The sequence below is a fragment of the Rattus norvegicus genome, chromosome 3 (assembly GCF_036323735.1).
Source record: "Rattus norvegicus strain BN/NHsdMcwi chromosome 3, GRCr8, whole genome shotgun sequence".
Classification (NCBI taxonomy): Eukaryota; Metazoa; Chordata; class Mammalia; order Rodentia; family Muridae; genus Rattus; species Rattus norvegicus.
The window spans coordinates 116,255,375-116,279,649 of record NC_086021.1 but is presented as its reverse complement, the minus strand read 5'-3'; the positions used below and the strand labels follow the sequence as shown (position 1 = coordinate 116,279,649).

The window sequence follows — 24,275 nt, the reverse complement described above, 5'->3', positions numbered from 1 at the left end:
ATACCACTAGGAATTGTGAAGATTATTTTGTTTCATGTTTTCTTAATTAGATTTAAAAAAAAAATCGGCTAACTAAAAGCCTTACATCTCATAAGTTGTTGTATGACTCTTAGGTTTGTTGTATGACTATAAAAATTCCTAGAAGGCACAAACTTAAGTGTATTAGGTAAAAATTTGTACTTCAGGCAACACAAGTAGGCCAAGTGGACAAGTAAACAAGGTTAGGTTAGTAAGTTGTAGCTCCTTGTAATCCATACAGTAACAGAAATGATTAAAATGCTTTCTCACCATTTCTATTTATTAAGAAACCTATGGATTGTTTACAAATTTGGTCTAGGTACACAATGGTCCCATAGGAACAAGATAGGAAAAACAAATTTACAAAACTCATGCTTATATAAAATAACATTTAGAGCATATAAGGGATTGCAATAAAACAGGAAAAACAAACTATTTAAAATCTACATCTTTAATATACCAAGTAATAAAATATTACCATATTATTTATGGTGAGTATTTAAACAATATTTACAATGTTATGGATATATATCTACATTTTTACACCAAAATTTTAGAAAGTAAAATCACGTGTATGAATATACCAACATATTGACACACAGCAGAAGACCAAAACATCTTGGCCATAACTATGACTTCTAAAGTCTCTTTATTTTTGAAAATAATAAGGGCAGTTTAATTTTCTATTTTTTCTACAATGTTCCAATCAAGTTCTGGTAAAGTACAAGTAAATTGGCATCATGGTGACTTAGAGAGATTTTCAAGAGTACCAAATATCTGAGAAATGGGAAACATACCCTGTTGTAATTTTATATTTATTTTAAATACAAAAGTCTCATTTTGCTGCTGAAAATATTTGAGCAAACAGTTTTAGATGGTCTCCTTTCACAGACTTGAAATACATTTCTGAAGAAACAAATACCATACAAAGGACATTGATTCTTCTTATTGTACATTTTCTTTTGAAGTGTTTCTTCTAAATTTTCTAAGCATGTTTGAATTTGTTTTGTTGGTGGTTTTTTTATAGCCTAGACAAGAAATAAAGACGAATTAAAATAAGGAACTGCTATTCAAAACTTGTTCATCCCACTTAAAACAATTCATTGACACAAGTTTATTCTTGAAATTCATGGTTAATTTGAATAATTTAAACTACAACAGATTCCCTGAGGTTTCCAAGTCTTGTTTCAGACCAGGGCTTCCTTTAGACTTTCTCCTCTGTCCCTCTCAGTCTTTCCTTCTCATCCATTCCTTTGTGAATTAGGTTAGAAACACAGAAATAACTTCTATCGGGGATTCCTAATTGCCACACAGGGCTGGGACTCGAAGTACTTTCTACCAATGACCCCACAGGCACCACACTATTACAGGGATACATGGTAGCCAACAGTAACCAAAGAATAGAACAGCCAGCAAAGAAAGTAATTGTTAAATCTAAAATAATAAAATAATTGTTAAATCTAAAACACCTAGGAAATTGTGGTACACTGCAAAAAACAAAACTATGAGTAATAGGAATAGAAGAAGAATACCAGACCAAAGAGGCATAGAAAAAATATTTATATATTTTATATTTATATATATTTATATAATGTATATTATTTTTTAAAAAATCATAGGAAAATTTCCCCAATCTAAAAGAGGAGATAGCTCAAAACGGTCAAGCATACAAACAACCAAACAGAGGACTAGGAAAAATTTCCTCAGGGTACACAATAATCAAATGCTAAATGTACAGAATGTGCAGAAAGAAGTAAAGGCATAAAAAGGAAAGTCTACTAGAAAGACACTCGCGTTCTCCACAGAAACTTTGAAAGCCAGAAGGTCCTAGACATATGCTCAACAAAGAGAGAGACTGCGGATGCCAGTTAAGACTGCCATACCCAGCGAAACCATTAACCACAATAAGATGAAGAAAAGCATTTCATAATAAAACCAAATTTAAACATTTGTGCTCCAAGGAAGGCAGTAGAGGAAAACTTCAATCTAAAGAGACTAACCTCACCCAAGAAGACACTAGGAGTAAATCATCCCAGAGCAGTAAACCAAAGTAAGAAAAGAACCACACTGTTATAACAAAGTAAGAGAAATCCTTAAGCACAGCTCACTGGCAACTCTCAATATCAACAGCCTCAATTTCCCAATAAAAAGTCACAAGTGCATCTAAACAATATACCTTATCATCATAGATAGCACTTAAAGGATTTAGAAAGGTATTCCAATAGACCCAAGTAGCAAGCAGGGGAGCAATTTTAATATCTGACAAAATTAACTAATCAGAAGAGATATGGAAGACACTCTATGCTCATGAAAGAAAAAGGCCAAGAGAATATTGCAAGTGTAAACATCTGTGTACCAAATACAATGGCACCCAAGTTCATAAAAGAAACACTACTACAACTATAAAACCACATATTTACTCTCCCACAGTGATAATTCCGTTTTTAATTATCTTCTATTAAAGTTGATACCTCAAGCACTCCATTATCTTTAACAATTTTAAAACCTACACAATAGACATATTCTTTAAAGAGGTAAACAAGCATCATTCATTATCATTGGAATTAGCAAAATTATTGAAAACAAATAAAGAAAAGGGTTTCATTTTAATCAGAGGCATATATGTTATATCATGAGACTCCTTTAAATTCAAAGAGCTCTCAGTTTCTTCAGAGAAGAACCCTTCTCATTAATCTGCATATTTCTTTTAGGAAATAGCATAAGATGAATGTTTAATAAATCAGTAGCTTTTGAAGGAAGTCATAGTGCTGGAGAGACAGGTCTGGCTGGGCCTTGTGGTCTAGAACTGGTTGATACAATACCTTCATAGTGAAACAGAAAGCCGTTTGCTGCCAAGGATACATGTCTTCCCCACATGTGGTTGAGGGTATATCTGATCCTTTATTAATATCTTTTTCAGCTTATCACTGGGAGTCATAATATACTTAGAGCACGTAACAAGGTAAAGATTATATAGTAATTACATAAGTGACTCAGAGGCCAAATTTCAAAAACACAAGGGCAGAGAAATATATACATATACAATATATTTAGACATAACTGATTGCATTATAATACATTCAACTTCATTTCAGTTATTAGATCTTTCAATATGAGGTAATCTATTTAACAAAGAAGGAATGCGGAGTAACAAGTTGGGAATCTAGTTCTGACTGGCTCCACTTTAGCATGTGTGAACTCCTTAACATCTGCTTCACAATGTAACTTGTTTCCTTTTCTATTATGTATAAAAGTCATACCTATCCTGCCACAAAACATAAAGGGAAATGTTTATGAAAACATAAAACCAAGTTACTATGGCAGAAGATTATGTAATTAAATATCAGATTAACAGCTTAGACATACCCACTCTCAGTCTGTTTTCTCGGATGAGCTTAACACTTGAATTATCCTGTCGAATGCGTTTGGCAAGTCCACAACTTTCATCAGATTTTAATGAAGCATCTGATGTAGAACTTGAGAGAAAAAGTTTACAGTTAGTTAAGGCACTCAAAACTATCGGTAGCAGTTGTGTAGACTATTTCCCAGGTGATGTGTCACACTGAGCATAAGCACTTTTGTTATCCACACTGTGGAGATATGTCACACGGAGTGAAATGCACTGGTGCCAAAGGTTGAAAACAAGAAAAAAGAAAAAATTCTTAAGATTAAATTTCATTCCCAATTTCATCAGATAAAATCCAGTTTGGTAGATTTTGGAATATCAAGGGCTTTTAGGCTCAAATTTTCTTTTTTTAAAAAAGTGAAACAATTTGTGAATAGTAGATAAAGTATACATGAGATATGTTAATATTTTAAGACTATATTAGAACATATATACCCTAAATATGTACATGAAGTCTCCTAAGTGGAAAATACCAGAACTTATTATTCTCAAGCTCATCTATCTTTAATTGGGGGAAAGGAAGATTATAGAGAAGTAATTATGTACACATCTATCATTAATCTTTTTTAACCTTAGTTAATGGCAGGATATAATTATTAATACCAGAGGGAATGTAATAGAACAGTAACTAATAGTCTGTGAACAGTCAAGTTACTTTCTATATTATATTCTTCAATATTATTTCACATTACTGGTTTCTCACGTGCTAGTCATTAACATATTTATACCCACAAATACACTATTTATGCAACTAGACATTTCTGAGAAAACATGTATTCAATAATGACTATGTTTACATTTTAAGAACATTCTTAGTATAAACATTTGCAACATCTGAATAAAAACATGGGAACATGTAGAGACCCAGAAAACAGTATTAATCAGCGAGAAGAATGACAAAATTGAGACACCAAGGTCGTTCTGAAGTGGGTTAACCAATGCTGATGGTTCGCTATGGAACACAGTGAGTCAGACTAATTGCCCAATTCTGACTGACACCTGAGCAAAGGACAGGAGTCCCGACGGCTCACAGACTACTATTCCAGCACTGACACCGAGTGCGGCCCTGAAATCACAGATGGGATTAAACATAAAATATGCTTTGTTTTCCCCTAAACAAGTACCTCAGATAAACTTCCACTTTTGCCTAAAGGAAGTAGGTTATGACTTTTATATGGAAAATCCAACTGCCAGAATCAGTTGTCTTCTATACATGGGAAATTATTATGCAAAATAAGTGTTGTCTGAACACCAAGCTCTGCTTATTGTATGACATGTGGTCTTCTAAGCATGTTTACTAAGTAGCTCACAGTAGGCAGCACATATGTCATGGGCATACTGGATAAAGGAATGTCTTAGTGGGATCTAAGAGAGCACAAGATCTCACACTAATCAGAATGGCATGCAAAGAAAATGTAAATTGTCAATTTCTGAGATTTTCCATTGCTTTCCAATCTTGGTTGAATCCTGGTCATTGAAACACTGAAAGCAAAAGCATGGGGTGAGGGGATGACTGCATTACTTGTGCAAGTCACAGACAGTCAGGAAAAATCAATTCATCTATCTATACGCTTCAAGTTTCCTTTGCTCTGTGTTTTGGAAGGGCAAGATAGGCTTCTAAATGCAAGAGAAAACACTTTATGAAGTGTGAATAACTATGCTAGTTGTAAATTGGTGTCCAGTAGCCCAAATGTAACAAGTCCATGGAAGAAAACAAGAAACGTCTAAGAGTTAACATTACCTGTTATACTTTTCTCTCGACTGGAAAGAAAAAGGGATAGTAAAAGAAAGACCATTTCATATTTAGTTAGTATGTTTTGTGATTGTACTTATGATATGCTAAAAAACTTAGGCTACTTTTATATTAATCTCATTTGTGACTTGTAGTAGTTCTTCAAATGGTGACTTAATGGCCTTTACCAATTTAGGAAACTAGGAGCCATAATCTTATCATTTCCCCCCTATTCTTTCTCTTCTTTTGGAGACTGAAAATATGTATTTCCAGAAAGGTAGGGTTCTATAAGTCTCTCCCACATGTTTGTTTTCCTTCTGTTCCTTTCTTTATTTGTTTAGGCATTTTTCTCCACAGTTTCTACTCTCCAGTTCACTCATACTCTCTTTTGCTGTGACTAATCCATTAAACTAGTTGACCTGAGTTTTAAATTTCAGTAAATTCTATTTTTGTGGTTCTAGGATATCTTTTTGATTAATTTTGACAGAATACAGATTTTTGGTCATTCTTCTATGTTATCTACTCTCTGAAATGAATCATGGTTACAATCAATAGGTCACACTTGTTAATCATTACCCATATCATCTGTGGTTCATTGTTCCTCTGATTGGTTGGTTTCCTTTAAGTCATTTGGTTGTGTATCTTGACATTCCATTATTTTGTCGTAATATTATGTATGAATATTTGCATAAGTGCCAGATAGCATATTCTAGAGATTAGAAGTTTTGGTTTAGACACATGTGGAATGGATATAGAACATCTGAATTTACCAAAGATTGAGTTGGTCTAAGATCTGTTTCAGGCTTTCAAAAACTGGTTTATTTCTACTTTGTTCTACTCCTAGGCTGCAGCACATCAAATATTTTCTAATAAAATCCTTGGGTGTTTAAAAGGTCTCCTTCCATATCTTTTGACCTTAACCTTTGTACCCCAGGAAGCCAACCTCTGCTTATTGCAGTGGTCTTTTAGCAGCCACTTTCAGTTTGATTCTCAACAGACCTTAGCAGATAGCAAGCCTTAAAGGCAAAGACTGCACAGAATGACTTGGGTCCCAAGCTCAGGGATAGCTGCCAATCACTTGAGTGCCTTTTGTTCGTTCTCTCGCCTTATGCTATGAACTGGGAAGTCCTAACATAAAGGGAGTGTGGTAAATTAAAGTTGGTTCTGGTAGCATGTTGTTTTCTTGGATGTTACATTTTCAAGTCTTTGGCTACCATGGTTGTTTGCCAAAGCCTTCAACAAGTGGTTAGTTGCATTTTATTTAGCTGCTACAATTGAACAACAATTGTAATTGTTCCTGCTTGGTGGCTTGGTCTAAGTTACAGTGTCAAGGAGAAATAGCACACTTCCTTATATTGGGCATGTATCATTAAAAGAACTGAATTCTAGGAGCAAAGAAACTCAAGACAAATAAACAATTGTCACCAGAATAAAAGTAGGAAGTAAGTGACACTTTTGGAAGTTAGAAGACTTTTCAATTTATTTTCAATAACCTAAAAGTGGTATACTTTGTGTAAATTTCAAGTGGAAATTATTGGGCTTCACTCAAGGTTCCCTTCAATAACAAAAATCCAGGGCTTCACTGAGCACTTAGTGGAGATAATTAAATAGGAACTGAGTCTACCAATGATAAAAAGTCATGGAAAATCAAAGTATGAACATGATCTTATATAGAGACGGTAACAGTCCATCTTAATCATACCTCATGAATTTCCACTTCCTCTTTGCAGCAGTGGTCATCGCCATGTAGGATGGCACACTTGTTGATACAGACCTAGAATCCTTCGTTGGAAATGAGGAAGACTCCACCCTAAATATTAAAAATGAAGAATCAAAGAGAAGAAAATTGCTTTACACTGTACGAATAAAAGTGAGTTACACTTCTAAAATAAGAAAATCATTGATATTAATATATATATATAAGATATTCCTACATAAGATAAACATTTTAAAAGCACCAGTTAGAGACGCTCTCAATAGATTTCTACATTTCTTAGAATAAAGAAATATAGAGGTATTTCTCTTCCCATATTTAGATCGGATGTTATTTTGTAGTTGAATGCTTACTTAAATGACATCATTCATTCAATAATATATTAAATGTCTGACTATGCTGAATTGTGGACATTCCTCATCGATCAGGAAGCAAGGTAGTCTTTTTCATTGGTGGCTTAGGATACACAGCATCAGAATATGGAGAAAAATTGAAATACTTCTTAAGGTTTCTTCTAGCTTAAGGAAGGTCAATCATGTTAGAATACAAAATTTGTCATTTTAAAAAGTGGCTAGTGTATCCATATTCAACTAAAATGCAGTAAACAAGCACCTTTTATATCAAACAGAGGACACTTGATTTATGAAATAAACCTCCAATATAAACAAAGAAGAAAAAGGAAGCGATGAGTTTGAAAGACTTTGGTAAAAGAGAAAACAATGGCGGTAAAGCATTCTGCTTTTGTACCTGTGTAAAGTGCTTTTGCTGCTCGGTAGTGGTTCAGGCAAATTATTTTTCAAGCTTTTGATACCATCACATATAGCAGATGTAGAGTACAAACCCTCTTTACACTCGGTTCTGCTGAGAGGAGATTCTGTTCTACACAGTGCTTTCAGGGAATTATCATTCATTCCATTTGCAGAATGTGAGGACGCTCTTGCTAAGGGTGGAGAGAGGTCCTGAACAGTTCTTCTGCTGTCCTCTGGGGTGTAAACAATAGGCTGAAGTTCTTTGCTAAAAGAATCATTAAGCTGTGTCCTTTCAGACAGTGCAGACTTCTGAGTATGTTTTACTTTCAATGGAGAAGGTATTAATTTTCTTTTGGTTCTTCTTTGTGGAGTAATCTTAAGTATGCTAGGGTCACTCATGGATGAGCCTGTGCAACGAAAGTACAAAGTTAAAAAGTTCAATGTTGCATCAATAGTCACTCCAAAAGTCACAACAGTTAAGAAAAATAAAATAACCAAGAACATAAATTTGATAGAAATCTTAAAGAAAATAAGTAGGAAAGGAATACAGTATGATTAATTTTTAACAGCCTTAGTAGTAAATTTACTAATATAAAGTAGCCATTTTTAGATATTAGTTAATCATAAGATTAAGTTTCCAATCATTTCTATCAATTCACAAGCAATTTCCAGCATTCATGTTTCCTTTAGAGCTAAGAACAAGTATTTAATATTTGTAGGTATAGATATGAATACTTATCCTACTGGGAATCAATACTACCTCACTAGGACTAAGTGGCATTCTTGTTTAGTAGGCAATAACCAAGAAAGCTCCACTTCCCTTTGTGTTTGTCAGAACCTCCATGGATTCTATGTTTTAAAAATACATATGATTAAAAGCACTGTGATTGTACAATCCTTTTACTTAAGGGCTTTCATTAAACTTTAACAGAAACACACTAATTTTTGGTGCCTGATACAAAATTAAAAACAAATTGTTCTAGTAAACTTAAAGTTCTCAGAGACCTAGAAATGCTCACCCTTTAAGTATATACATTTTTCTTTAATGTCTTATACTAATGTCCAATGACACTGTTTATAACAATATACTTTGTGAATGCTAATATACTCATTTTACATTTGGTATTCTGCCTGCATGATTGGGATGAACTTCAAGAGACCTGACATGAGATATTAGCTTAGTGAATATTGCTCATAGAAAACAAACTATGTATTATTTCCATGTCTTTTTAAAATCAGGAAAAGCTCCCAATTGATGTTACATTTGCTTTATTAATTAATACTATTTAAATACAGATAATAGAACATATGTATTTTATTAAGTCAATTGAGAACTTCTAAGGTAAAATACATGTATGGTGAGGTCATTACCAGTACATGCATTATTCTTATTATGATAGTTGTCAATTACCCTCTAGGAAATACAATTTAAAAACAGGAAGAAAAAATGATTTCCATTCTACTAAGGAATTTGACTTTTCTGAGAACTAGACAAATGAGATCTAGATCTTAAAATAATTTTCCACTCCCTTTAACATGACATTTGTCAAATTTTCCATTACCAGATATTTTTATACTAATGCCGCAGTGTAAAGACAGTCACTTTTCTCCACTGAGCTGCTACCACCAATTTGGTGGCTAATAATAGCTAGAAGATTAACTTCTTTTCCCATGAGAGACACAGGGGTATAGAAGACAGAAAACTATATTGAGGATAGAGAACTGAGTTGCAAGTCAGGAGACTTGAATTCTATTTCTGGTTTTACCAAAGACCCAGTGAGTGACCTTGGGTAACTCACTTTAAGTAGTGTGCACATTAATACATTAATACCTTGTATCATATCATTGCATAGAAAAGAGATTTTCCAGGATTAGATAACAGGAACATTTAGGGTTCAATGCAATGCTCTGGAAATAAAAAAGTGCTTCAAATTAAAGAATTATAAATTTAATAAGGTGGTAGTTTACTTTCCAACACTTTATCAATAATCATTTCAGTTATCTCTAAATAAATGTATTTCAAACATCTTTCACATGATACAAAGTTTATCAAGATTGATCATAAATTACAAAATAAACCTATGTGTTATTGAAAGAACAGGATGTATTATTTGCCATTCAAGTATAATAATACACAAAACGTAGCAAAATGGCAGGTTAAATCTCAAGAGATAAAGACAGCCAGAGGTACCACTTTTCTTCTGTCTATAGTAGGCGTGATCTCTGCAGTGAGACCTGGCTATTTTTTTTTTTTTATAGCAAATAGCATATGAAAAGGCGAATCTCTGATAAGACACAGAACAAAAGATAGCCACCAGTTTTCTGGGATAATCTAAACATAGACTCAACATCAAATTTTGTATGACCATAATGATAATTGGTTAGAGAAAGAAATAATAATGTCATAATGGTTTATACTTAGCTATAATTCTGTAATCTTTTAAATTAAGTTGAAGGGCAGACATGGAGCTGTAGTAAACATGATCAGATACTGATTACTGTGCTTGGCTTGAAAGAGATACTATGAATATATACAACATATATGAGATACAGAGCCTTTCTTCTCAGTTCTCAATTTTATTTAATTTAGATAAAATATTGAGGTGGTAGTCAGTTTAAGATCACCTAGGTTGACTAGTTCATAAGAAAATTTTAGGAAATAGCAAAAACAAAACAAATATTTAAACATTTCCACAAAAATTAAACATTCAACTTACTGCAATTATATATAACGTTAGGACCCACTTAATTAAATCTAAAAATACACAAGATATGGCATTTCATTTTGAATAAGATTTCTACACTATAAAATGATTATTCGTTAGCTAGTGTGGATACTTTAGAAAGGTACAACAAGTGGAAAATGTCAGGTTAAGGTTACCATAGAGTAACTTTAAAATCCAGTGAATATGCTAGACCTGTGTTGATAAAAATAATATGCTGTACTTTTCCATTAGAAGAAAGGGCTATACAGTACATTTCCAGAAGAGCTGTCTTGTGGCAGATGCATCTAACTCAGCCTGAGAAAATGTTGTCTATCAAGTGGAGATAATGTTATTGTCCTAGAGTTCCTATTCCTGCACAAACATCATGACCAAGATTGGGGAGGAAAGGGTTTATTCAGCCTACACTTCCACATTGCTGATCATCACCAAAGGAAGTCAGGACTGGAACTCAAGCAGGTCAGAAAGCAGGAGCTGATGCAGAGGCTATGGAGGAATGTTTCTTACTGGCTTGCTTCCCCTGACTCGCTCAGCTTGCTTTCTTATAGAACCCAAGACCACCAGCCCGGGATGGCACCCCCCACAATGGGCTGGGTCCTCCCACCTTGACCACTAGCTGAGAAAATGCCTTACAGCTGGATCTCATGAAGCCATTTCCACAACTGAGGCTCCTTTTCTGTGACAACTCTAGCTTGTGTCAAGTTGACACACAAAACTAGCCAGTACAGTTATCTATCAAAGTTCCATAATTCTCAAGCTTAGACTATAGACATGATAAGAAGGAAACTGAAAGTAGATTATATCCTTTTATCCATGTCTTTTTTTATAAAAAGCCTGAAAAGGTTGCACATATATATAATCCTAGCCCTCAGGAGGCTAAGGTAAAGGACACTTGAGAATTCAGTCTGAGCTATATAGCAAGATCTGTGAACAAACAAACGAATGAATGGGCAAGAGATAAAGCAGGAAAATCAGCAAGCAGCCTACCTCTACAGCTCATGTGAAGACAGTGAGAGTAGGGCATCACAACAGTGACGGAGAAGTGTGGGAAACATGTTAGAATCAAGATAGTATACAAATGGTATAAAGTATATCCATAACATATTCAAAACCACAAATGGTTAGCTGTCCATAGGAGTAAGTCATCTCTTAGTATCAGTGGAAAGTGATTCCAAGATGGTGCTCAAAATTTCCAGCCATCAAAACTAATTCTCTTATAAAATGTGGTTGGCAGGTGGGGATGGGTATCACTGTGTTGTCCAAGGTCCTACTGAGGTAAGATTCAGATGATCCCTGTGTTTCTGCCTCCTGACTGGGACATGGGAGAGTACACCTCTATGCTTAGGCTTTCATAAATATAAGGGGATGCCAGGTAATGCAGGAACTGCATTCTCAGTACTACACAGTGCTGGGCCTCTACTACACACGAAGGGTTAAATCAATTAGGGAATAACCAAATCAAACACAGAACATTCCACATTTCACTATTACATAAAGCCATCGTTTATGGCTTGTTATCCAGACAATAACTTTTTAGTAAAGTGATATACAGACCTTTTAAGCATCATAATCTTAATTTTGACAAAACAAAGCAAGTTCAATTACCAACATCCACTTCAGGTGGATCGCAACCATCTGTGACTGCAGCTGACACGCTCTTCTGACATAAACCCACAGACGACATGTGCACATACATACATTTAAAAGTAAATCCTATAGATCTCTCCTGAGAGACACATCCAGAGCATGTCCAATACAGAGGTCAATGCTAGCAGCAAACCACTGAACTGAGAACGTGACCCCCATTGGGGAAATTAGAGGAAGAATTGAAAGAGCTGAAGGGGCTTGCAACCCCACCAACCAGAGCTTCCAGTGACTAAATCATTACCCAAAGACTATACATGGGCTGACCCAGGGCTCCAACTGCATAGGGAGCAGAGAATAACCTTATTGGGGCACCAGTGGAAGGGGAAGCCCTCGGTCCTGCCAAGGTTGAACCCCCAGTGCAGGGGAATATCAAGGGGGGTGTTAAGGGAGTGTAGATGGGGGGGGCATCTTTATGGAGGAGGGCAAGGGGATAGGGGGCTTATGGACAGGAAACCGGGAAAGGGAATAACATTTGAAACATAAATATATCCAATTAAAAAAAAAGTAAAATGTTAAAAATTTTTTTGCTAAGGTTATAAATAAATAATTGTTGAGTGGTGAATGAAAAAAGTAAAGTTTGGATATTTACCTCTGATTCACCATCTCAAACTTCTCAAATTTGTATTTAAAAGAATACAAAGAAATATGTAGATATAATAAAAGCAACAAATTGGCCACTTACACATTCAAACTGAACTACAGGAGAATTTGACAAAGAAACATATGAAGGATATCAAATATGCCCAGATTGCCTGTACTGCTCAGTGTGTCATTTACTTCTACCCATAATCTACCAGTCCTACTCTAACATCTGTACTGTTCTTCTTTGGAAAGTCTATCTCAGCTGAAATACTTTTAGAAGGTAGAAAAATTTCTCCTCTTCTTACAAGGAATTTAAAAAAAAACATTAGTATAATAATGCTTTGAAAAGAGTTTTTTAATCTTTATTAATAGTTTCCTTTTAGTTCACAGATTTAAGTATTTATGGATATGTATATGACACTGTAACAGAACCACATATATTCATTTTCCTGTTATAATGTGTTGGATCCAGGACAAAAGGTAATACTATAAATAATCTATGATTTATTCCTCATAAATAAAAATTATAATGCTTATCTTAGATGAATCACATACATCCGTAGAAACATACTGTTTCGAAATAATCTATAAATACTAAGATGTTTGCTATGAGCCCTTTAGCATATATTCCAGTAAACAAAGAAGAAAAACATTTTTTTTGCCTATTTTCTTGAATAGTTTTAAAAAATGCAAAAACATTGCTATGATTTTATTTTTTACTTAAGTGTATGTGTGTGGGGATGTATGTGCCTATGTGTGCTGGTGGCCACAGTAGCTATAAGAGGTACGTGAATCCCCTCTAGAGTGACAGGAGGTGGTATGCTATCTGACGTTGAGTGCTGAGACCTGAGGTCAGGTCCTCTGTAAGGACAGTGCACACTCCCGACTCCTGAGCCTCGCACCAGCCCCTGGGTGAAATGTGTTAAGTGATTATCTTAGTAATTATGAAAACTATTTCTTAAGTCAAAATAATATTAATGAGAAGTATGCCAAATAATTTTAAACCAAATGTGTGGTTTTATTTCTTATTAGAGAAGAAACTTGAACTCATGTACAGATGTTTCTCCTAGCAAAATAACTGAAAGTCTCAAAGGTCACAAGTTTAAGATATAGAGTGAGATCAGAGGCCAAATTTAGGCACTTGAGACCTTGTCTTCAAAAAACCAAAACTACCTTCCTTAGCCATTCCACCAACTGCTCCCATACATTCCAAACAAAAACAACTTTCTTCACTGCCTTAGGCTTCAAGCAAAATAAAAGTAATAACAATAAAAATTAAAGTAATATTAACCTTCACCAACATTGACATTTATAGTCATGAAACTAATATGATTCAGCAATCCATATTCTTTACTGAATCTGTTAAATAAAGAGGTAGTGTGATTAGCTATAAACTACCAGAAAAGTCATGTGGGCTACAATTTCAGCCTCAAACAAGAATTTAGTATTAAGCAATCCTAGTGTTCATTTAAGCTTTCTCATATAAAACTCTGCTGTTCAACAGTAAGAAAGTGCATACTTCAGCTCAAAATGTCATTATTATATGCTGTCGGCAAATTTTCAGCCTCTTGTTTTCTAGTTTATTGGGGATTTACCCGGAGAAGCCCAGGTAGATACTCAGGAACATGACATAATGGCAACCAGGATTAACATAATGACTTACATAGACCCAACTCTATGAACAGAAGAGACCACACTAGTTACAAAGTACTATGTAGAGATGCTATCTGTTGTCTATTATTGGGAGAAAAAATAAGTGCACTGATAGTAGATCTCTTTATAATTTAAAGCTGAGCTATGTGAAAATCTTAGCATTTATAACATCCTTGATTCTGAGCACTACAACAAGCAAACTTCCTTAAACCTATAAGGTCTCATAAGGTCGACGTAAATAGGAGATGAGGAAAAAAAATACATGTAACATGTTTGGCTATGACTAGAATTCATGCATGAATAATATATGTATGTATGTATGTATGTATGTATGTATGTATGTATGTGGAAATAACCAGAGAAAAGGAATATCCCTCTCCCCAATAAAACAAGAGAAAAGATAAATACAATTATTTAAAGCAAATAATTAGGTAATCAATTCAGAACTAATTCCATTAAAGAAAACAGCACATAACAACTTTTACTTTCATTTATTCATTTAGGACGGACTGTATAATTTTGTTAGACATGAGGATAATTTGATGGCTATCAAGAGCTTTAAAAACATATAAACCACCTGATTTAGCTATTGTATTTTTAGGGATACAGTCTAAGGAGCTAATTAGATAATTGGTAAAACATATATACAAAAATTTTAATGTAGTTTTACTACATGAAACCAACAGAGTAAAAAATAAAAACACCAACCATATAAGTATAATGTGTAACAAGACAGTTAGCAGCTGAGGTGCAGCTCTGCACTGCAGAGGATCAGTGTTCAGTCATTAACAACACAAAATAAGTAATAAAAATTCATGTAGTTCAATGGGAAGAAAGCTAGGGACCAAGCTCATACTAAATCATATTACTTTTTTCGGAAAAAGAATTTGCTTAGAAAACAGGTCCACTAGGTAAAGTAGACAACAAAACCAAGTACAGTTACAAGTTCATGAAATATAACTTATGGCTTGATTTTTTTTCAAAGTATCTGTTGGTATTAAAGCAAACAAAAAACCCCACAGCACCCCCCCCCCCAAAAAAAAAACCTAAACAAAGGATAATAAAGTGAATAACTGAAAACAGCTTCCGACTCTCAGAGAATGCTGCTCTAACACTGACCCTTTAGGAAAGGGGGATTTCATGAAGAGAGTACAGTTTGCATTAGACATTTAGTACAGAGAAAGACTCAACAGGTTAGGGTAGGAATTGAAAAACAGAAAGCAAATCTGGTATTGAAAAAACCTTGGAAACTGTAGAGGCACGGATGGCTCAGAAAGCCTACCAAAATGGGTAGTAGAGCTCTGTCTGTGATTGACAATGGGTCATGAATGCCTTCGAAGGTGCCCCTAAAATCTCTGCAATTAATAGAAGAGAATTTGGTGGTAGATGCACACGCAAACACACACACACACACACACACACACACACACACACACACACAAATATATGTGTGTATATATGTATATATACACACATATATGTATATATGTATATATATTATCTGGTCTAGCTATTTTACTTTTAGATATACAGATTAAGGTAAAACTTGTAAAACATATATACAGAGATTTTAATGTAGTTTTACTTATCAAAATAAAGCAAAAAAAATCAATAACTCAGTGTTCTTTAGTATACCAGTATATTATATAAATAGTATATTAGATATTAGTATGTTAGTATATTTATTAGACATTAGACTTACAGAAAAGACAAGAAAAATGAGAACCAATTTTTATGTCACCACAACTACTCATTTCTTGTGTCAAAATTTCTCTGAATGTTCTAAAAATTACATTAAGAAATAAAAAACAGCAGTCTGGGACAGGATCCTTCTGTTTTCTGCCTGCACCCACAGCTGACCCAGTCCAATAGCTCTCAGTACCCAAATCCTGTGGGGGTAGAGAGCTAGACTATCAGAAGTGTGAACAATCCTGAGAACTCAGGGGAGACCACCACTTCTGCTCACATTCCTAGGCTAAGAGGAACCTGCCTGGAGCCCTCTGGACACAGGAACCAAGGAGCAGTCTGGGACAGGATCCTTCCGGTTTCCGCCTGCACCCGGAACTGACCCTGTGACACAGCTCTCTGTACCTAGATCACTCTGGGAGAAAGGCAATCTCCAGGAGTGCAAACACACAGGATTACAGGAGGGTCAAGCCACTGTCAGAGACAGCAAGACTAGCTAACACCAAAGACAATCAGAAGGCCAGGGGCAAGCACAGGAACCTAAGCAACGGAAACCAAAATTACTTGGCATCATCAGAGCCCAGTTCTTCCACCAAAGCAAACATTGGATATCCAAACACACTGTAGAAGCAAGAGTATGATTTAAACAAAGAACAAAGAATCGACAAAATCAAGAGTTGGTTCTTTGAGAAAATCAACAAGATAGATAAACCCTTAGCCAGACTAACCAGAGGACACAAAGTGTGTGTCCAAATTAACAAAATCAGAAATGAAAAGGGAGACAAAACAATAGAATCTGAGGAAATTAAAAAGATCCTACTACAAAAGCCTATATTCAACAAAACTGGAAAATCTGGAGGAAATGAACAATTTCCTAGACACATATGAGGCCCCCAAGTTAAATCAGGACCAGAAAAACTATCTAAATAGTCCCATAACTCCTAAAGAAACAGAAGGAGTCATTAAAAGTCTCCCAACCAAAAAGAGCCCAGGGCCTGATGGGTTTACTACAGAATTCTATCAGAACTTCATAGAAGACCTCATACCAATACTGTCCAAACTATCCCACAAAATAGAAACAGAACGAACACTGCCAAATTCCTTCTCTGAAGCCACAATTATGCTTATACCTAAACCACACAAAGACCCAACAAAGAAACAGAACTTCAGACCAATTTCCCTTATGAATATCGATTTAAAAATACTCAATAAAATTCTTGCAAATCAAGTCCTAGAACACATCAAAATGATCATCCATCATGATCAAGTAGGTTTCATCCCAGGGGTGACTATATACAGTTCAATATACGGAAATCGATCAATGTAATATACTATATAAACAAACTCAAAGGAAAAAAAATGATAATCTCACTAGATGCTGAGAAAGCATGTGACAAGATTCAAAAAGCCTTCATACTGAAAGTCTTGGAAAGATCAGGAATTCAAGGTCCATACATAAACATAGTAAAAATATACAGCAAACCAGTAGTCAACATCAAACTAAATGGAGAGAAACTTGAAGCCATCCTAGTACACTCAGGGACTAGACAAGGATGCCCACTCTCTCCCTACTTATTAAATATAGTACTCAACATCCTATCCAGAGCAATCAGACAACAAAAGGAGCTCAATGGTATACAAACTGGAAAAGAAGTTAAAATATCACTATTAGCAGATGATATGATAGTATACCTAAGTGACCTCAAAAGTTATACCAGGGAACTAGTAAGCCTTATAAACAACTTCAGCAAAGAGGATGGAAATTAAATTAAATCAAACAAAACAGTAATCTTCCTCTACTCAAAGGATAAACAGACTGAGAAATTAGGGAAATGATACCCTTTACAATAGTCAAATAATATAAAATATCTCAGTGTAACTCTAACCAAGCAAGTGAAAGATGTGTATTACAAGAATTTCAAGTCTCTGAAAAAGAAACTGAAAAAGATCTCAGAAGATGGAAAGACCTCCCATGCTCATGGACTGGCAGGGTTATATAGTAAAAATGGCCATCTTGCCAAAAGCAGTCTACACATTCAATGCAATCCCCATCAAAATTACAACTCAGTTTCATAGAGTTAGAAAGAGCAATTTGCAAAGTCATTTGGAATAATGAAAAACACAGGACAGTGAAAACTATATTCAACAATAAAAGAACTTCTGGGGGATTCACCATTCCTGACCTCAAGCAGTATTACAGAGCAATATTGATAAAAACTTTATGTTATTGGTACAGAGACAGGCAGGTGGAATAGAATTGAAGACCCAGAAATGAACCCACACACCTATGCTCACTTGATTTTTGACAAAGAAGTTAAAACCATCCAATGGAAAAAAGATAGCATTTTCAACAAATGGTGCTAGTTCAACTGTAGGTCAGCATGAAGAAGAATGCAAATCCATCCATTTTCATCTTCCTGTACAAAGTTCAAGTCCAAGTGGATCAAGGACCTCCACATCAAACCAGATACACTCAAACTAACAGAAGAAAAAGTGGGGAAGAGCCTTGAACACATGGGCACAGGGGAAAATTTCCTGAACAAAACACCAATGGCTCATGCTCTAAGATCAAGAATCGACAAATGGAACCTCATAAAATTGTAAAGCTTCTGTAAGGCAAAGGACACAGTCATTAGGACAAAAGGGCAACCAAAAGATTGCAAAAGATCTTTATCAATCTTACATCTGATAGAGGGCTAATAATATCCAATATATATAAAGAACTCAAGAAGTTAGACTCCAGAGAGCCAAATAACCTTTTAAAAAATGGGGTTCAGAGCTAAATAAAGAATTCTCAGCTGAGGATTATCAATTGGCTGAGAAGTTCCTAAAGAAATGTTCAACATCCTTATTTATCAGGGAAATGCAAAATAACTCTGAGATTCTACCTCATACCAGTCAGAATGGCTAAGATCAAAACTCAGGAGACGACAGATGCTGGCGAGTATGTAGACAAAGAGGAACACTCCTCCATTGTTGGTGGAATTGCAGACTGGTACAACCACTTTAGAAATCATTCTGGAGGTTCCTCAAAAAATTGGACATTGAACTACCTGAGGACCCAGCTATACCTCTCCTGGGCATATACCCAAAAGATGCTCCAAAATATTAGAAGGACACATGCTTCCCTATGTTCATAGTCAGATTATTTATAATAGGCAGAAGCTGGAAAGAACCTAGATGTCCTTCAACAGAGGAATGGATATAGGAAATCTGGTAGAATTACACAATGGAGTATTACTCAGGTATTAAAAATGACTTCATGAAATTCATAGGCAAATGGATGGAATTAGAAAATATCATCCTGAGTGAGGCAACCCAATCACAAAAAAAAAACCCTCACATGGTATGCACTCAAGTGATAAGTGGATATTAGACCAAAAGTTCGGCTTACACAAGATACAATCCTCAGACCACATGAAGCTCAAGAAGATGAATGACCAAAGTGTTGATGCTTTAGTATTTCTTAGAAGGGGGAACAAAAATATTCATAGGAGGAGATATGGTGACAATGTTTGGAGCAGAGACTGAAGAAATGGCCATTCAGAGCCTGTCCTACCTGGGGATCCAGACCATATAGATACAGCCACCAAACCACATCAATATTGCTGATGCCAATAATTCCATGCTGACGGGAGCCTGATATAACTGCCTCCTGAGAGGCTCTGCCAGAGCATGACAAATACAGAGGAGAATGCTAGCAGTCAACCACTGAACTGAGAACAGGGTACCCCATGGAGGAGGTAAAGAAAGGATTGAAGGAGCTGAAGTAGTTTGCAACCCCATAAGAACAATACTACCAAACCAGAACTCCCAGGGACTAAACCACCACCCAAAGAGTAGACGTGGACAGAGTCCTGGCCCCATCTGCTTATGTAGCAGAGGATGGCCTTGCTGGGCACCAAAGGGAGAAGTCCTTCGTCCTGCCATGGCTGGACTCCTCAGTGAGGGCGAAAGACAGGGTGGGGAGGAGAGAAGGGGTGGGTGATTTGGTGTGGGAAGGGGGGGGATACCATTCGAAATGTAAATAAAAATTCAAAATAAATAAAAAAACATTCTTTTCTTTTTCTGTTTTAAAGAAATCCTTAAGATACAAATAGTACAATTCATGTTTTCTTATGCAAAATTACCACGTTTATCTTTCAGGTTACTGAAATATTTTACAGGTGGTTCCTTTAAATAAAGAGACATGATCATTTATCACTATTGAGTTTAAAATTCTTCTGAAAATTGGGCAGGTCTTTTGGGGTCATCTTTTGATGTGCCAAATCACATGTTCTGAATGTCTTACCCAGAGGAACTAATTTATCATACGCTTAAGGTTGCAAATGTTAAGAGACTTTGTCATAGAGCTGTACATTAGTATAAAAGCAGAGCACAGTGGTCAGCAACCATGAGTCAGAGGCATGTGACAGGGAGAGACTGATGAATGCAATTGGACCTAATTGACATTAAGTGCAAAGTGATGGCAAGACTCTTCCTTTGCTAGCACCTCTACTAATAGTGCACACAGGAGGAGGAATTCTCGGATACAAAACTAAAGTGAACATTAGAGGGCAAAGTTCTAGAGTGAAATCAAGGATTAATAAATATATTTCTATAAACACTTCTAGGTAGACATGATTGATAAACATATTAATTATAAAACTAATTTATTTTTAACAGATCTGCACCACATGAAATTCATGGATGTATATTATACAGGCAATACATTTAAAAATTTAAAAGATAATGTGCCTAGGTACAGTAGTGCACAGCTAAGTAGCCAATTTGGGGCAAACATGAAGGCTTGCCTGGCCTACACTCTAAGTTCAAAGGCAGCTTGTGCAACTTACTAAGTAAGACCCAGTCTCAGAAAACTCCCAACTACAAAGCCATAATAAACAACACCCAAAAGAAGCAAGCAGACAAACATGGGTATTTGGATGTATGTCAGTGGTAGAATAACTGCCTAGCATGTTCAAGGCCCTGAGGTTAAATTAGTACTGAAAAAAATCCCACAAAAATAAAAGTTAAGGTGCTACCAAAGTATCCATACATTCTGTAGTAAATTTATTATACTATTGTGGCTATAAAATAATAACTTCAGTAAAGAAAATATAAATTGTAAACAAAATATTACAAACCATATAATTTCCATGTACTTAAGAATTATTATAGTTTATGATTAATCCTGAAATTTGAATTAAGTCACCCAAACCCCTTTGATATTTCACTCTGTGAAGAATATTAGAAAATATGACTTCTACTGTCACAGCACCCATATATATTTAAGATGTAAAAAAGAAAGAATGCAAAAGGATTGCTACAGACATATTTATGGGTGTATGTGAATAAGTAAACACTATCATAATGTACTTGGAGAGCAAGAGGCAAATAAAGTGTATTTAGGGCTCAAAATATAACTTCTGTTTATTGGTAATGACTAAAAATTTTGCCAAGTGGGATAAATATGAAAGGTTTAACTATAAATATTCCTGTTCCCTTCCATTTGTCTTCCATTTGAAGATTATAAAGATATTGCAGTTTTTACACATTTCTTTGTTGGCACACAGTTTCAGGGGAGATCTAAACTGGAAGAGGAACGCTGCACCCTGTACAAGTATTCTGCACTGTTGGAGACTCTCTTCTGTTGGTATTTCTCCCTTTATTGTGCTTTAAGATCAAAGCACAGACACGAGGGACAAGAAAACAAACCAGAAAGAAAGGTTAGAGACAGAAATATTACTGAGTTTCCAGATGGGTAATGAGGAAGTCTTGGCTTTTCATTTAATGTCAAAATTTTATCAATTCCATAAATAAACCTTGCCCGTCAGTACCCACAGTACTCTGACTGAGCTTTCTATTTTTCAGACCCAAAATAGGTGTACATTTTACTCCACAGATAAAGATTTAAAGTCACATAAATATCTAGCACTAAAATTTAAAGTTTTGATATCGGTAAAATAATGAGTTTTAAAATAAATTATTTTTCTGAATAGGAAGTAATATATAATAAAAATATAAAATATTGAGGGCTAGCTATGCATGGTAGTGCATGTCCTAAATTACAGCATTGAGGAAGAGGCAGGCAGATCTCTGAGCACAAAGCCATCTGAAGCTATAGAGTCCGTGAGACCCTGTCTCTAAGAACAAGCAAACACAAACAACCCTAAGGATATCTTTAATAACCAATGTGCAGGAGGTCTATAAAGAAAATGCTCAAGCTGAGAGGAATAACCAAGACATGGACTAACCAGAAAAATCTGGTGGTGAATAAGAACAAAGACACAATTCATCATTTTTCCTTTTTCTTTCTTTGGGGGGTTGGGAGGTGGGTTTCTCTGTGTAGCTCAGGTTGTCCTGGAACTCACTGTAGAGATCAGGTTGGTCTTGAACTCACAGATCGAAGTGCATTTGCTCCCCAACCCATTGCTGGGATTAGTTTTAAAGAGTTTAATTTTCAGTTCCTAGATGTGACAACAAAAGCTATTGAAAACAAAGGATGATGAAGAGAAACTAGAATTACTATAGATAAAACCAAAACAAGAGAAAAAGTTAGCAGCTCTGAAGAACAGAGACTTCATATAAAGAATCCCATGTGTCTATTTACTGCATGTAAAACAAAGGTACAAGATGAACACACAAAACAACTAGCTTCTTAGAAAATGTACTAGATTATTACATTAAAATAAATTGAGAGGATGGATAGGAAAAATGGAAAATTTATGGATGGAAAATGATTCTAAAAGCATTTGAGAAAAAGTGCAACTAAATTTTTAGCACCAAAAAGGACACTCCGACAGCTGAAATCCAGTGAAGGCAGGGATGAACTGAAGGGAAGAACTAATATACCTGCCCTTCTCATGCAGTCCTACAGAGCTAAATATTATGTAAATGTTATCAACCATCAAAGCTATAGTTCAACACAAGACGTCTCTCCCGATCTGCAGTTTTAACTGCCGACAATGACATCTCCACTGTGGATATATCTGAAGGCAAACTTAACAAGGCCCTAACTAAACTCCTGTATATAAACTACTTTGTCTCTGAAAACCTGTTGCATGTGAAGTCTTTTCCAACCTTTGAAACATGAACCCATTCTTTTAGATGTCAAGCTCAAAAATCTTACAAGCTATACTATTCTCTCAGTAATTCTAACTCTTGTCTGAGGCAACTCCATCGTTACTTGCTACTATAATATCTCCTAATGCTACAACCTTTTCTTACCATAATCGGATCTCGACATTGTCAAATTTTAATAGGTGCCAAGCTCACATCTGTGCTAAGATCAAGCTCAACATACATGTATCAATAAAAATAAATATGTAATTCCTAATAATAATCCATGTGCTCTGCCTTCTCTTTAACTCTGATTCTTAAAATTTACTTTCCTTTGTTATAATCTTGACTTTCTTGGGACAAGTTAGATGAAGCCCCATATCATGACTTAGGATAGCTCATTCCCCCTACTTGAAAACAAGTCTAGTTATTCTGGCTATATGTGTAAGATTCTTCAGTCTTATTAATGAAAACTACCTTACTATTGTTTAAAAAAAAAAAAGAAAACCAGCATATTACCTGCAGTCTACTCCTAATCTCTGTTTAAGTGATGCACGTTTTCTTCCTTATTAGAAGATCAGTCCATTTTGTAGAGGCTTATTTTGCACAGTGCTGTATTTCTTTTTTTCCTTTAAAATTTTTTTTCAGACAGTTACATTTTCCCTTTCCTTTCCTCCCATATACTGTCTGTTTTCTTTTTAGTAATTCAATACTACAGAATGAACGAATAAATGTCCCCATAGTTAGGTGTCTGTAAACAAGCAATCTTTTGCAAAAGGCAAGTACAAGAAAAGTACTGAAATGATTAGTGGGCAATTCACAGAAAAAAGGCTCTTAAATGGAAAAAACAATCACATATGCTAAGAAGCAAAACATGTAAATTGTATTAATGCCCACTAAGTAGACAAAGAGCAACAAGCAATTACCAAGTATAAAAATGCAACAGAACCTCAGGCTGAAAAGGTAGTATAGCAGGCGCTGGTGCTGCACACATTTACTTGGCTTGGAAGGGGAGTCCATATCTGTGAGTTCAGTCAGCAAGTTCTAGGTTAGCCGGGGTTACGTAGTAAGACCCTGGGCCAGAAACAGGCATCCGAGGCTATGATATAAAGCCCTTGCCTGACTTCCTACTTCAATAAAGTACAGAAACAAGTCACTTGTGACGGGAAATGTAAACACTATAGTAAATAACACTACGCGTATAAACATTACACATTTTCTTTTAAAGACAAATGATATAAATGGAAGAAATATATATGTAAGACTGACTTCAGAATAGACCAGTGCAGAAGCTGAGGTAGCAGAAAGCAGATGAGACTGTGCT

General features: G+C 35.3%; 1 protein-coding gene across 6 annotated transcripts in view; it reads right to left on the bottom strand.

Moving 5' to 3' along the window:
• Window positions 1-271: 271 nt before the first annotated feature.
• Kif18a (kinesin family member 18A) overlaps window positions 272-24,275 on the bottom strand; it is a 60,372-nt gene continuing 36,368 nt past the window's right edge. For 4 of the 6 annotated variants that reach the window (XM_039105450.2, XM_017591908.3, XM_039105451.2 and 1 more), the window contains 4 exons: window positions 7,618-8,026; window positions 6,859-6,966; window positions 3,385-3,494; window positions 272-1,046 (listed from right to left, as the gene is read on the bottom strand). In XM_039105450.2, the coding sequence (XP_038961378.1) occupies window positions 964-1,046; window positions 3,385-3,494; window positions 6,859-6,966; window positions 7,618-8,026 (710 nt within the window). In that variant the 3' untranslated portion in view covers window positions 272-963. Of the gene's footprint in view, window positions 1,047-3,384; window positions 3,495-6,858; window positions 6,967-7,617; window positions 8,027-24,275 lie in introns of those variants that run through there. The other 2 variants (NM_001137642.1, XM_063284155.1) reach the window with 2 other exon arrangements.